Genomic DNA, 15,708 nt, shown 5'->3' with positions numbered 1-15,708 from the left:
TGGATGTGGCAGGGGGTGAGGAATGCTCAGTGCAGGTCAGGACAGGAGCACACAGACTGCCAGCTCTGCACTGGGAGCACTGAGTCAGGAGCCTTCTGTGGATTTATAACTGAGCTCTGTGGCAAGGAGCATGGCACTGGGATGGTTCTGCCCATCGAGGGTGTTGGTTCTTGGCTGTATCCCTGCCTTCTACTCACCTCTCTCCTTCCTTTTGGCTTCTTTCTCTCCCTGTCCATCCCCCTGCTCAATCTTCTCCCCTCTGCCAAGGTGACAGACATGATGCAGAAAGCTCTCTTTGACTTCCTGAAGCACAGGTTTGATGGGAGGTGAGAAACTCTGTCCTTCTCATGCTGCTTTGCCCACGTGTTACTAACATTTCAGTGAATTATTTTGGTTTTACTTTTTTTTTTTTTTTTTTTTTTTTTTTTTTTTTTTTTTAATGCCAGAGAGTTTGCTGCATGATCCAAGCTGATTTTCTGGCTTTGTGTCACCACTGAAGAGTGGGACACAGCTCATGTGTCACTAGGGGTGCACATGTTTGCATTTGTGCCATGGCTGGGCTAGCATTTTCTTAGTTTAACACAAGAATTGTGTCTCAGTGTCTTCCCAACACCTAAGAAAAATCAGCTCTAAAATAATCCATATAAAAGATTTTATTTTGACGGCCTTAAGTCGGCGAAAATACTGAAAAGGGTGGTTGGAAGAAGGAAATGCTGAGAAATGAAAGGGTTCATCTTCAGCTGGAGCATTTCCTGGTGAGCTGTGGAGGATAATTTGGATTTCCTTGCCAGGAGCACTGGCTTGGTCCATGGCATCACCTCAGTCCTTGGAGGTGTCTGCTGCATCTTTGGGATGTTCTGCCCTCCCCTGTTAGTTCAGGATACTCCAGCTGGGAAAAGCAGCTCTTCTGGTAATAGATAACACTAAGGCAGGTTTGAAATACCCAAACCATGGGCACCAGGGCAGGGAAAAGGATGTTCTGTAGAAGAGCTGGAGTTATGGATTTTAGGGGTGAGGAGGTGGCAGTGCTGAACTGATCCCTAAACAGCTCAGAGAGAACATTTAATGATCGACTTCTGAGCAAAGTATCTTCTCTCCTGCCCTGCTCTGAGCTGCTCAGCTGAAGTGATTTTCTGGAAACTCTAATTCCATCAGCAGTATTGGCAGCTGGATCTGGTGGGGGTATGGAATTTCAGCAGTGGAGAGCTCGGTGCCACCAGCAGCTTGAGACCATTGATTTTAGCTCTGAGGGACTCAGGGAAAAGCTGCTTCTTGGTCCTTCTGCCAACTTTTATGGCTCTGTGGTCTTTCTCCTCCCTCCCTTTTCTTTTTTCTCTCTTTCTTTCCATCTCTCTTGCAGTTTTGGGAGAGATCCATGTTACCAAGAAAGGAGCTGAGTGTCCAAGGAAGAGCCTTTGCAAAGGCATCAGAGACCTGACTCCTCTGCCTGAGTTCCTTTGGCTTTGCCAGCTCCTTCCTTTGTAACTGCAACCTCCCCTGCTGGCCACTGAGCCAAAGACCCACAATCCATTCCTTTCTATTTTAAACTCACTTTTACTTTGGGCCTCTGCTGTGTTTTCTGGCAATGCATTTATTTGTGTATTATGTGGAAAAATAACTGCCCTTCTTTTTAACCCTGCAGTTGAAAATTTCACTTACAGCTGCGTAATTCTCAGGTTCTGTGCAAAAGCTGCTGGTCATTCCCAGCTTGCTTCCTTTCCATTTTTCCTGGCTCCTTGGCTCATCCCAGGCCTCCTAAATGGATTTTACACGAAGGGATTGTGTGGTCTTTGCTTTGTAACGTTTTGTGCCTTTCTAACTCACTGACAGGTGAAGTAAATAAATCACCTGCCTTAAGTTAAAGAGGTGCAGTGAAATTAAACTTGAGTTCAGGCAGCCCAGAGAGCTCCACTTCCTTTTCTCCTGCTGATCCCAGCCCCTGGCACAGCTCCCTGGGTTTACTCCTGGGTTTACACAGCTGGGCTGGGTTTACTCCTGGTGTAACTCTGAGGGAAGAGGAAGTGCTGGTACCTGGCAGCTCCTCGTTCAGAGTGCCCCGAGCCTCACATTTCTGGCACTGTGTAAATTCATGCAGGAGATGAGTGAGCTGGGAGGAGAAGTTAATTAATGCACTAAGGAGAATAGCAGGAACTCCATCCCAGAGCTCAGGGAACAGGAAATATTGCCCAGTCACCCAGCACTTCTCTTCAGTTGTCCTTTAATGATGCCATAACTCATTCTGGAAACGTGTCTGAGCATGTTTGATTGTGTTCGCCCTTTGGAATGGGCCGTGGCTGGAAATCCCACTGCTGTGTTTGTGTGTGCTGTGCTCTCCTCCCAGGATATCCATCACCAGAGTGACAGCTGACATCTCCCTGGCCAAGAGGTCTGTGCTCAACAACCCCAGCAAGAGGGCGATCATTGAGCGCTCCAACACCAGGTCCAGCCTGGGTAAGGCCCTGCCACAGCTGCAGTTCAGCCTCTGCTGACACACAGCAGGCAAAGGACACCAGTCCAGCCTTCCACATCACGGAATTTCAGCTGGAAGGGGCCCACAAGGATCGTGGATCCAGCTCCAGACAGCCCAAAATCCCTCCCTGGGAATGTTGTCCAAACGCTCCTGGAGCTCTGGCAGCCTTGGGGATGTGCCCATTCCCAGCACCCTCTGGGGGAAGAACCTTTTCCTGAAATCCAACCTAAACCTGCCCTGGCCCAGCTCCAGCCACTCCCAAGATCACATCAGTTCTGCAGAGTTAAATGTGTCTACAGCATTTTACTGCAGAATCCTGAGTTGGCCTCACAGCTTCCTCCTCCTTCCCAGCCCTGTGCTTTTAATTCCACATCACAAGGAGCCAAAGAGCTTTCACTTGTGCTGCCCAAGGAAATGTCATTCCTGACCCTGGGACCAGTTTTGTGTTTATTGTTGAGCAGTTACAGCTGACTTTTGCTGTCTGGCTGTGAGACTTTGGGTCCTGCCCCTCTCCTCAGTATCAGCACTGCTGGGGAACAGTGGCCTGAGGAATTTTTATTTGGACTCCATGATCCTGGAGGTCTTTTTCAACCTTGCTGGTTCTGTGATTGTGTGACTCTTTCTTGCACAAGGGTGGAAATTTGCGTGTATCACACGAATTCCAACCAGGAGCTAAGAGGAGTTCTAAAAAGTTCTAAGAGGAGTTCTGAAAAGAACCCCAATTCCAAATCTCTGCCATCCTGAGAGACTGCTTGCACCAGAGGTAGAGGTAACAGGTTATTTGATGGCAATGCCATCAATTCACATGTGGAGTCTCTGACAGTAAGTGGGTGAGGATATTTTTATCCCAGTGCTCTGGGGTTCAGTGGTTTCACCTGCTTTGTTTTCCTTTGCAGCTGAAGTGCAGAGTGAGATTGAAAGAATCTTTGAGCTGGCCAGGTCCTTACAGCTGGTTGTCCTGGATGCAGACACTATAAACCACCCTGCACAGCTCATCAAGACATCTCTAGCACCAATTATTGTCCATGTCAAGGTGTCCTCTCCAAAGGTAATTCCTCACCTTAAAATCCAGGAGGCACCTGGAGGGCAGGGTGGGAATGGGAAGTGTAAAATCTGCACCTGAAAAGGGAAAAAAGTGACATAAATAATGGACTGCTGGTGTGCTACAGTCCATCCAGCAGTCCAGATAATTCTGTATAAATATAGTATTCATGCTTCTCTATATTCAGAGATAGCTCAGGACTTAGAGCAGGATAAAGCAAAAATGCATTTGAAATTTTTCAAGGGCTCAGACATGATCCAAAAGGAAACGTACCCAGTTCTCAGAAAGGTTTGGGATATTCAAGGGCAATATTTTATGGAGAGCTTCTGCCCTTGGTAATCCCTCAGGGGGATGTCAGGCTGAGCTTTAGGGAGATAAATGATCCTTAAACTCACCTCCTGCCCTTTCCTCCTGTCAGGTTTTGCAGCGACTGATCAAGTCCAGAGGGAAGTCACAAAGCAAACACTTGAATGTCCAGTTGGTGGCAGCTGATAAACTTGCACAATGCCCACCAGTAAGTACAGAGGAGAGGCTGAAGAACTCCTGCTTTGTGGAATTGTGATGCTTCCTGCTGTGCTGATCCCTGTGCAGAGCTGGGTCCATCCATTGTCACTCCCTGCTGGTGCTCACACAGCCCTGCACTCGTGAGACACAAAGGGCTGCAGACTTTCACCCTGGTTATCTCCTGGCCCCGGGTTGTTTTGGTCTTTGGCAGGGTGACAGGGCAGGAGTGACGTGGAGGGGACAACAGATAAGTTCACGAGCGAATTACATCATTTGTGCAGCTCCAGGTCGCAGAGGGACAAAGTCTGAGTTTGGAGAGGAGGCTGCAGAGGCCTCCCCTCACTGCCCTGAAAGGGAAAGGGGTGTGTGCAGGCATGTGAGCCCTGATCCTGCAGCCATATCAGCCACCTCATCACAGCACAGCCACTGCTCTCCCACCTCCTGATCAAAGGTCCTGCTCCTCTCCTGGCATCCCAAATTCCTGCTGATGGAGCAGAGGCCTGCAGGGCTCATGGGCAGTGCTGTGGGAGGGGTTTGGACAGGGCAGCTCAAATTTGCTTTGGTTCTGAAAGCCACACCTGGTTTTTGGGACAGAGGCAGTGGAAATGGACCTGGCTGTGGCTTTGTGTAGGATCTGTGTGGGATATTGGGATGGGAATGCAGAGACCCCTCAGGGTACCACTGACAGCTTCTCTGGGCAGCCTGTTCTTCTGGAGAGCTCAGCTGGGTGACATCTCCCACATGGAATTTTTCACTGAGCTGGGATCTCTTAAAATGCTGACTGGTTATTCCTGTGATCCAACCAGAAGTGTAACTGTCCTGGAGAACAAAGTGATCCCCCTAAAACACATCCCTTCCCAACTCCTGATGGGTGTGAGCTGAGGGACTGGCACTGCAGCTGCCCCTCTCCAGATGGTTTGTGGTATTTGCCCTGAGCTTACACACAGAACAGCCTCTGCACACTGCCCTGTGTGAAAGGTGTTTCCTCTGGCACCTGCACACAGAACCCTGGGCAGCTTCACAGCCTTTTTTGCTCTTCATACAGTGATTTACTCAGCTTCACTTTGCTCACACCAGCTGAAATGAGAGCAGTCACCAGAGAAGCTGTGGCTGCCCCTGCATCCCTGCAAGTGTCCCAGGGCTTGAAACACTCTGGGATAGTGGAAGGTGTCCCTGCCCATGGCTGGGGGAGATGAGATGGTTTTTAGGTCCCTTCCAACTCCTGGGGATTCCCAGATTCCATGAAATGATGGTGTGCTGCTGCAGCTCCTTGGGTTCATTGTGGCACTTGGATTGTCCAGCCCCAGATTTACTAAACTCTGTCTCAACACCCAGTCCTGGAATTGCATTCCAGTGCTGAAGGCCACCAGGGGAGGCCCCACCTGGATCAGAAAAGCCTCTCCAAATGTCAGAGTCCCAGGTTGCAGCCTTGAACCCAGCCCTGCTCTGAGGCTGTTCCTACCCTGCCCAGGAGCTGCCCACAAACCAGCTCAGCACTTTGCACTGGTGATGGGAAGGAAATGATTGCTGACTTTGAGCTCACCCAGCGAGGTGACAGTCTGGCTTGGCTTGAAATTAAACTTGGCCCATGATTTTATTGAGTAAAAGTACACTGCTAAGAGCAAAGGCACTGCTCCCTCTCTCCTGCTTCATCCCTTCTGCAGCTCAGATTCCTGCAAGAGGAGAACTTGGAGTGTTTGTTTAAAGGGAAGGTCCTTGCAAAAGGATGCAATCCTCACTGTGTTCCTTTGCTGAGAGCCAGCCGTAAGGAATGAGCTGGTGCTGCATGTCTAGACATTGTAAAAATAGCTGTCTCTTTGGGCATATTTGAGCCCAGGAACTGCTTTCATTATTAATTCCTTGCTAATTTGCCCCTGGTGCTGCTCAAGTTGGAGCTGGGCACTGCAGGACTCCAGGAACTCCACTGCAGAACTGTGACAGAGCTCAAGGAAACACAAACTGCACATCCTTAAATCCAATTGCTCATAAACAGTTCATTATGGTTGTTATTTTTTTAAAACTTCTGAATTCTTAGCTCCTGCTGAGAGAGGCTACAAACCCCTCTGGTCTATTTGACACAACCTAAAAGATACTTAAAATTATACTGCAGCAGAATTAAAGTACATTGGTTAATTGAAATATAATTAGGATATATCCACAAGCTGAAATTCTTCCTACTCTCAGGTACACAGTGGTTCTACAGCAAACCAAAATAAACAGCAGAGGACAGTGGGCACTGATCTGCTCCTCAGGAAAGGCCACGTGTATCACTGGAGAGTCACCAGGAGCTGGGAATGCTCCTGGGCTAACTTCTGTGCACCTAAGAAAATCCTGCAGAGGAGCTGCTTTACTCCATTTGATCCCTCAAACAGGGATCTCCCTAAAAGAGGATTTCCTGCTAAATATGTGGGAACAGAACAAACCCAGCTGAGGGATGGGCAGAACTGTTCAGTGCAAGAGAAAACCTGAGCGTTTTATTCTCTGTCTTTTATTCTGGGTGTCAGACACTGGAGTCAGCACCCTGCCAGGGCTGCAGCTCCAGGCACAGCCTGAGAGGCTCCCCAGCCCAGAGTTACTGTGCAGTGAAATATTCCCAGGGTGACAGTTGTTAAAGAGTCCTAAATCCAGCTTCATTCTTTATTTAAGAAAACCTTACGCTCCCAAGTGTTTAATTTCAATCTTTTCCACAGCAAAGTGTGTGTAAGCAAACCACATTCTTTTATTTTCTAATTTAACTGTGTTTTAATTGATAACTTCCACAAGTGAGTGCTAGACTGGAATGTGTGGTGCATCAACATCTGGGTGAACAGCAAAAGAGTAAAGGCAGAAAATAAAGAGAGGAGCAAAAGAAGAGCAATAAACACTGCACTGGACTGAGGGATGCAGCATTAGGAATATTCTGATTGGAAGGAAACTCCTCTTTGCTGGCAGAGGAGGAAACTTTTCTCTGCCATGCTGAAAAGAGAGAATATATTTTAAAAAGAAAAAAAGAAAAAAGCTTTATTATTTTAAACCTTATTCTGAGTGCTGTAAAAACAAGTGGAAGAGAGCAGCCTGTGGTTGGTGTTTGTTGCCCACAGCACCTGCACTTATTTTCCATTTCCTGTGCTGTTCTCACAGTATTTTGCAAAGTTAAGATTAGAGGTGAGATAGGAAGTTGAACTGCTGAAAATAGAGTTGTGTTTCTCTCGAGGGGCTCTGCTGGTTCTGGCAGGTTGGAGGACAGGCAGGGATGGATGGAGGTGGTGTCTGGAGAATTCCCTGAGGCAGGAATGCTGCTGCTGCCAGGGCTGCCTTCACTGCTGTGGGAGTGGTTTTAGGGCCACCAGCACTGGAGAGAAATAAATAAATGGAACTTTTGTGCCTGGGAATAAAACAGGGCTCATGCAACACCCAGGGACAGTGTCCAGTGACTCCTGAGGGCTTTGGCTCTTGGTCACCTTCCAAACACACCTGGACCATTTTCTTTTCCAGCCACACAATCATGGAATGGTTTGGGGTGGAAGGGACCTCAAACCTCATCCAGTGCCAGCCCTGCCATGGCAGGGACCCCTCCCACTGTCCCGGGCTGCTCCAAGCCCTGTCCAGCCTGGCCTTGGGCACTTCAGGGCTCCAGGGACAGCCCCAGCAAATCTGGACCCCTGTGCCAGAACCTCATCACCTTCCCAGAAAACAATTTTTTAGAGGCTCTTGCCTGTCCCTCCCAGCCAGGAATTCCTTCCCAAACTCCCATCTGTGTTTGGGTGTGAGTCCATCCCCGTGTCCCTCCATGCTGTTGTCAGAAGTTTCACTCCACGTTTCCATCTCCCTCCCGCTCAGACTCCCGTTTACTGCCCGACTCCAAGCTCAGTGTGCCGAGCAGTGTTTTTCCAGCCGTGCGCGTCCCCCCGTGTCACCCGGCCGTGACCGCGCTTGTGTCCCTGTACCCAGGACATGTTTGACGTGATCCTGGACGAGAACCAGCTGGAGGACGCCTGCGAGCACCTGGCCGAGTACCTGGAGGCGTATTGGCGAGCCACGCACACCTCCAGCGCCACGCCCATGACGCCGCTGCTGGGCAGGACCCTGGGCTCCTCGGCGCTGTCCCCGTACCCCGCCGCCATCTCCGGCCTGCAGGTAGGACCCTGCCCCTGGGGCACTCTGCCGGGGGCTGTGCTCACGCCCGGCCCTGCTTTCTGAGGCTGCTCCTCGGCTGGGCGCTGCCAGCCAGCGGCTCAAGGGCAGGGAGCAGGGAGGAGACAACCCCCTCAGCGCAGTGCTGAAGAGCTGGGAATGCTGTGCCTTGATTTAGTGGGAAGGAGAACAACCATCCAGGAGTCAGCTCTGTTATGATCCCTTTTATTCTACCCTCCTAACGTTGCCTTTTGGGTGGAAAAGCTTGTTCTTTGAGTGTGAATAAAAGACGTTATTTATTTTATTTTATTTATTTTTTTTTACCCATTGAAAAAAATTGTGACCCTTTTTTTCCACAGGGATAGCTCAGACTCGGCTGAACTTTGACACTTCAATCGTGGCATGTAAATAGTCCTTAATGAGAAGTACGTGCTTTATTAAGTTTGAAACCAGAAATGTTTGGGGCTAATGACTGGGAATGCTTGAAGGGCTCAGGATTTGCAGGGAGCTTTAAATCCTGCAAGTTTCAGTGTGTGGGGGACTCCAGGAGTGTCACTTGCTAATGTACGTCAGAAATAGAACTGAACAAATGACATTTAATGAATAATTCACCTGACAAATGTAACGTCTGCTCTGCTTGTGGAGTGTCTGGAAGCAGGTAACAGTTTTGGAGGAAATGACTGTTGTTTGGTGTTCGCAGTTAACATCCAGCTGGTTTTGCTCTGAGTGAGCTGCACTTCCCTGAAGGTGCTTAATTCCTGCACTCACCTTTCTAAAGCCCTGCTTGGTTTTATTGGGACCAGCAAGTCACTGTCTCCTGAGTGGCTGAATGCACAAGCACTGTTCTGTTACTAATAATAACATGCACATGTAAACTGTTGTTTCCATTTTCCACTTGCCTTAAAATTTCAGTTTTCCATCCCTTCATGCCAATAAAATACCATCTGCAGAACTTTCACCTCTTCAGTTTCATTTTGAGAACTGGGTGTATCCACAGAATTTTTTTCAGGCATTTATTTCTCTCTGATCAATGGACACCAGCAATAACTGTGAAATGTTGCTCCATTTACTTAGGGAAAACTCACACTGAAGATGAAAATCACCCCTGTGCAGTGGGCTGGCTGAAGGTATGCATCACTTAAATCCCCACTTCACCCGAATTCCAAAGGGTTTCGGTGGGATCAATGGTGCTGGTGCTCTGCAGAGGGGTAAATTTCTCCTGGAGTGATCCATGCCCAACCACAGGCTGCAGCTTTTCCGTGCCAGGAGGGTTCAGGCCCTGCTGTTTTCCGTGGGTGTCTCACAGTAAGGACTTCCAGCATCCCTGTTAGCACCAGGAGGTTTTATACCCATTCAAAACCTTTGAAGGATTTGCATCAGCTTTCACTGTGATGATGTGTGTGGTGATTAAAAGGCACTCAGGCTAATTAAACTAGCAAAGGTGCTTGTGATACAGGAAGATTTTCTATTCCTTATGCCCTTGGTACCTCGGGGACACAAAAGCCCAAAGGCTCACCTAGCAGTGAGCCTGGGACAGGCTGTCCCTGCTTCACAAATCCAGATTTGGGAGACTCCCACTTTTACCTGGCTGTGGCCTGGACTTTGGTTTACTGAGAACTGAAAGCTCTGACTGAACTCCTGACTCACAGAGGTCCTGAGGGTCACATTCTGTGACGTAGATCCAGAGCAGTCACAGAGGGCACAGGTGGCAGTGCTGGGCCTGCCACACCTGATTCTTGGGAATTGCCTTCCTTCAGGGAAGAGCTGAGGGGGAAGAGTAAATTTCACCTTTGCCTAGAAAAATATTTATTGCTCTGAGAAGTTCTGGCTGCCCCTGGATCCCTGGAAGTGTCCCAGGCCAGGTTGGACATAGCTTGGAACAACCTGGGATAGTGGGAGGTGTCCCTGCCCATGGCAGGGGAAGGAATTAGGTGATCCTTAATTTCCCTTCCAACCCAAACCATCCTGGGATTCTCTAACTCCAGGACCAGTCGTTTGTGGCTGGTTAACTCTAAACACAGTGTAGCCTGATTGCAGTGCATGGATTCAAAGCTCAGGTTTTGGGGAGATTGTTCCTTGGGCTCCAGGGGATTTGCGTTTCAAGTCCATTCCTGCAGGTAGTCATTCCAGGAATGGACTCAAACGTTACCTGGGCCATTACTCCTCGTGTGACCAGCCCAGGGAAGGGGGAAGGCTTCAGGAAGGCAGCAGGATGCAGCTCGAGAGGTGAATTACCCAGGGAAGGCAGAGGGCTGAGCACAGAGTTAAAGCTGCAGCTGATGAGGGGATTATACATCCAAACTGCATTTGTGTCAGATAAACACAGGGATAATTCATTCGTCATGGAACCCCAGAATGGTTTGGGTTCAAAGGGACCTTAAAGCCCATCCAGGGGCAGGGACATCTTCCCACTGTCCCAGGCTGCTCCAAGCCCTGTCAGACATGGCCTTGGACACTTCCAGGGATCCAGGGGCTGCCACAGCTCCTCTGGGCACCCTGTGCCAGCCCTGCCCACCCTCCCAGGCAGGAATTCCCCATCTCCCATCCAGCCCTGCCCTCTGGCAGTGGGATCCATTCCCTGTGTCCTGTCCCTTGTCCCCAGTCCCTCTCCAGCTCTCCTGGAGCCCCTTTAGGCCCTGAGCTCTCCCTGGAGCCTTCTCCAGGTGAACATTCCCAGCTCTCCCAGCCTGCCTTTTATTTCTGAAGCACTTTGCCCTAATCCCCACTAAAACCTGGTGCTCTGAGATCTGGGGATCCTCTGGCTGGAGTTCTCCCCAGTTTCTGGGGGTGAGGTTGCAGAGAAGCCCCTCGTTCAGGGCCCCTGTCCAGGAGTCTCCCTGGCAGCACCAACGTGGAGCTGTAACCACACACCCCCTGCTCCATCCCTGCCCCGGCCACACCAGCCTGGGATATAAATTATTCAGGAAAAGAGTCGCCAGGGCAGAAGCTGCAGCAGCAGGAGGAAGGTTTTATATCCCAGAGAGCAGGGGCTGGAGTTTCAGCACGGAGTTTGTCCTGAGAGATGGGTGCTGATACTCCTGAGAGGTTTAAATGTGTGCAGAAAGCAAACAAAATACTTTTAGGCTATTTCTTCATTGTGCCGTTAACTGGCCAAAAAATACGAACTCATTTTGTTCATGTGGCAAATGATGGGCATTGTCATTATGGAATGTGAGGAGAGCAAAGGCTTCTAATTGATAAATTATCTTAGGAAGGGATTTTCTGTCAGCATATTTAAATACTGTGTTTCAGTTGAAAGAACTTACTAATTTATGATTTAGCCTCCCCTTGGCTGCCTGCTGAGCAGCCCATCCTTGGCTTGGGCATAGGAGGGGTTTTAAATAAGGCTCCGAGCTGCACCTTTACAAAACAACCCAACCAAACATCTTCAGATGTTTTCCAAAACCACAGAAATGGACGCTTAGACATTCCCTAAGCAGAGTAGCAGCGTGAATGTTCCGTTCCTGATCAGAGAAAAGTGATAAATGCTGACTACATCAGCTCACTTTTCATGCTCGATGTAATAATATCCAGCAGGGCGAGCTTCGCGCTCCAGGAGAACCAGCTCCAGGAGAACCGGCCCTGCCGCAGCCGGCCTTGGCTGGGAGATGAGAGCCCCGAGGCTGCTGGAAGGGCTGGGCAGGAGTGAGGTGGGGCAGCCCCCCGGGTTTGGGTTATTAACGCTGCCCTTGTTTGGCCCCGGCAGAGCCAGCGCGGGAGGCACGGCGCCCACTCTGCGGAGAACTCGCCCGTCGAGCGGCGCGGCCTCATCAGCTCCGACGAGAATTATCACAACGAGAGGGCTCGGAAGAGCAGGAACCGTTTGTCTTCCAGTTCCCAGCACAGCCGAGACCACTACCCCCTCGTGGAGGAGGAATACCCCGACCCCTACCAGGACTTGTACAAACCCCACCGGAACCGCGGCTCCCCCGGCGGATACAGCCACGACTCACGGCACCGGCTCTGAGCCCGGGGACTGGGGAGAAGCGGCCCCCAGCCCTTCGTACCTCGCCATAACAGTAGCTAGGAATAACAATTAGATCATGTTAATTTGGCAGGTGTGACGGTGACGCTGCGGTCGCACTCTGCTGTCATTGATGTTTAATTAGGGGGCAGCAAAACCCAGCCCGGCCCTTCCGTTTCTGCCCGATCATAGAGGTTTGTTTTGGGAAATTTTTTTTGTTTGTTTGTTTTTTGGGTTTAATACAGCATTTGCATTTATAGCCATATTTTTTTTTTTCTTGTCCTTAGGTGTTAGACACATCCGTTTGTAATTTTGGGTACTTATCAAGGCACTTATAAAATGATTTCCTGTGCTGGAAATTCCAAATGACCAGTTCCAGTTGGAACCAATTTATAAACCAATTCCTGTTGGAATTTGGGTGAATTGACTGGAAAGTCGACGTGAGCATGTTGGGAAAAAAAAAAAAATAAACAAAAACACAAATGCAAAGAAAAATCTGAGAATTACAAACCACTGAAAGTCAGCTCCAGTATTTGTTTGCTGGGAGCTCAGTTTCCATTTCAGGTTAGAATAAAAGGATTTATTCTAAAGATTTCTTTCCAGAATGGCTTTTTCAGACAAACCAAATGTAAACTCTCGAGAGTGCCAAATACCCCAAATTATTGCAGCAGTTAACAAAACACTTTCCAGTTCGAAATTATTTTTAGACCTGGCATGAATGTTGCAGCCAAATGATTCTTGAGTTCAGCCAGTCCTGACAGCTCTGTCGGGACCAGCAGGGAGGAACTGCGACAGGAGACGGGAAATAGGGACAGGAAAAGGAACAAACTCCATCCTTGGTGTGCTTGGAGGTTGGGAATTGTCTTTTTTTTTTTTTTTTTTTTTTTTTTTTCCCCCTCCACTCTTTTACCTGAACACAGCTAGAAGTCCCAAAATGGAACAGGAGTATGGAGACATCAGATCTTTTCTCCCATTTTTTCTCCTGCCTTTCAAATGGAAAGCACTCCCCCTCCTCCTGTGACCCCGTGTGTAGAGTACCTACATCCCAGTGCCCGAGCAGCTGCCCACATGTTCCATCTCCCCAGAGGCACCTCTGAATGTCTGACGATTCCAGCGGCGCACAAGAACTCTCCAGAAGATCCATTCCAGCCATGAAGTCCAAGGGGAGGAGGGGAGTGGGCTTGGCCAGTCATCAGTGAAGAACATTTCAAACAACATCTCGGTCAGAATGGCAATAAAAAGGGAATATCGCACAAAAAAGCTGCTCCCAGGGAAGTCGTAGAGCTGATTCCAAGCTGTGGATTCCAAGAGCTGTGATAAATCCTTGGAGATATTGCTGCCTTACTTCCCACCAATCATTTCCTTCACCTGCTGAGTCTTGAGTTCCTTCCAAGGGATGAATTTCTGTGGTTGGAGCTTGTGTTTTACACCGTCAGTGAAGCCTTAGATCCCGTGGGATTGAAAATTGACCCCAGTTGCCCATTTTGTACAACCACTGCCATCTTCCAGCAGAGCCTCCCGAAATTCCCCACCGTACATTCCCTGGAATTGACACAGTTATGCTGAACATGCATTTGTTTGTGTACGTTCATGTCACAACTGTTTTCCCCAAAATAAGGATCATTCACTTTTTGATTTGCTTGTTTGCCTCCCAAAGCCTGCTGAACCCAGGCTTTGAAAGCATGTAGCACTAAAGGAATTTCTGGAACATTCCAGCTTCTTCTACTTCCTGCACCAGCTGGCAAAGACCACTGGTGTTTCCATCATCCTGGAGTCTGATGATCCTCTTGAAGTTACTGGGAAGAGCAACCCACGTCCTTTGTGGGACACCTAAACCACACCCACCTCCAGCAGCATTGAAAGGTGGCAGACACCTGATTAATTAATCATCTTAACGACCCCACTGCCTAACAGGCAGCTGCAGCACCACGGGGTGATCCCCATGGACCAGTTACCAAGGAAAACGTGGAAATCTGTGCATCCACTGGAGTCCCAGAGTTCTGGATGGATCTGCCAGACCTGATCCTGCCCGATTCCCTCTGGCTGCAGATGCCAGAGGAGCTCTGGGCTGAGGGGACATGGCAGGACCTGGCCTGGGAGCAGCAGCTCCTCCAGGATTCCGTGCTGCAGCACACTGGAGCACCCTCCAGGAAGTTTTCCAGCCCTTTTTCCATGTACAGCACCCAGACCTGCATGAGAGAGGTGGCCTTAGGCGACCCCTTCTTCTCGGAGCTTTTCCTCGTTGGTGCACTGAGGTCCTGATGGCAGGGGAGCTGTAGAACCCTGGGCAGCAGCTGCTTCTCTTTCTTCTGCACTAGATTAGGGATCAGCTCGTTAACTGCTTGAGGAGATTTGCATACTTGCAGTCGCTGCAAAGCACATAGATTTCCTAGAGCCTCGTTTGAAGTCTTCCATGTCACCCCAGGCCAGGGAAGGATCCGCAGCCACCACACCTGAACATCTCGAGTGCCAAAACCACTTGGGTTTGACAAAAACCAAACCTGTGAGGGAAGTCAGGGATGGGCCTGAGGTCCTTCATTCCGTGGGTCTGAGCTGCCTTGACTCCTGAGTGTCCTGAGTTTCTCCCAGAGCCCATTCCGTTGTAATGAAAGGGAGCAGGGGCCCTGCAGCTCTCCCTCCTTGCTGGGGTGTTGAATTCTTTGAAAAGAGAGATTCCTGAAGTACAAACACACCACCCATGCTGGGAGACTCTCCATTTATTGCAGATGCTATGGGCAGTCTTTGTTTGGAGAAGGGATTTCTCTTCAGGACACAGTAAGGAGTGAAAGCTGTGCTGGGGATCAGGATTGGGAATTCCTGCTGGGATTCCAGCACTGCTGAGCAGCTCTCTTGGGGTTTAGTTGAAATTGTGGAGTTCTTGTGTTCCTGACTGAAGCAATCCAGCCTCATTCTCCAGTGCTCACATCATTTCTTGTTATTATTAAAATAATACTAAAGACCAGAGCTCTGTTCTGAGCTCTGGCAGAGACAGAGGCTTCAGAAATGTTAATAAATTAGGGATTTTTTATTTATTTTTTAGGTTTTGTCGTTATCCAAGCTTCTCATTTGAGACACTTTGGAATTAACAAGGATTTAACCAATCAAGGTGATAACAATAATTTCTAAAGAGAAAATTCAGCACATTCTTTTGTTTGGGAATCAATTACTTTAATTGTTAACCTTTGAATTTCAAACACTTTCTCCCTGGAGTTGTATTTAACATGTACAGATTGTTTTCCTGATGCCAAACCTTTCTCCCATGGGATGTGCAGCTCACAGCTGCTGACATTTGTAACTTCAGCTGGATGCCAAATCTTGTGAATTCAGTTTGGTCTCAACACCACAGAATCCCCTGGAGCATCCAGACTCTGCTGTCCTCACTGACTTCACCATTCTAAAATAATGTTCTTATTCCTGTTGTTCACAGCACGATTTGGGTAAGTCAGGGGTTCTGACACCCCGTTTTTTCTTTAATAATCCATTAAATGTATCCTCTGCTGTATTTTCTTCCACAAGTTCAGTACTTCTGAAACTTGTCCTTGACCCCCACGTTCCTGATTTTTTTTTTTTTATTTAAGGTGAAATAATTGGAGACTACACGTGACAAAATAAAAA

At 48.8% G+C, this 15,708-nt stretch overlaps 1 protein-coding gene across 2 annotated transcripts in view; it reads left to right on the top strand.

Annotated features, from left to right (window-relative positions):
• The window catches only part of CACNB4 (calcium voltage-gated channel auxiliary subunit beta 4), a 78,663-nt gene extending 66,075 nt beyond the window's left edge, over positions 1 to 12,588 (top strand). For both annotated transcript variants that reach the window (XM_066323208.1, XM_066323209.1), the window contains 6 exons: positions 268 to 326; positions 2,342 to 2,451; positions 3,367 to 3,518; positions 3,931 to 4,026; positions 7,947 to 8,132; positions 11,836 to 12,588. In XM_066323208.1, coding sequence (XP_066179305.1) covers positions 268 to 326; positions 2,342 to 2,451; positions 3,367 to 3,518; positions 3,931 to 4,026; positions 7,947 to 8,132; positions 11,836 to 12,096 — 864 coding nt within the window. In that variant the 3' untranslated portion in view covers positions 12,097 to 12,588. The remainder of the gene's footprint in view (positions 1 to 267; positions 327 to 2,341; positions 2,452 to 3,366; positions 3,519 to 3,930; positions 4,027 to 7,946; positions 8,133 to 11,835) is intronic.
• The last annotated feature ends 3,120 nt before the right edge of the window (positions 12,589 to 15,708 follow it).

Source organism: Sylvia atricapilla, chromosome 7 (genome assembly GCF_009819655.1).
Source record: "Sylvia atricapilla isolate bSylAtr1 chromosome 7, bSylAtr1.pri, whole genome shotgun sequence".
Lineage (NCBI taxonomy): Eukaryota > Metazoa > Chordata > Aves > Passeriformes > Sylviidae > Sylvia > Sylvia atricapilla.
Note: the sequence above shows the minus strand (reverse complement) of the source record. Positions and strands in the feature narration are given on the sequence as shown.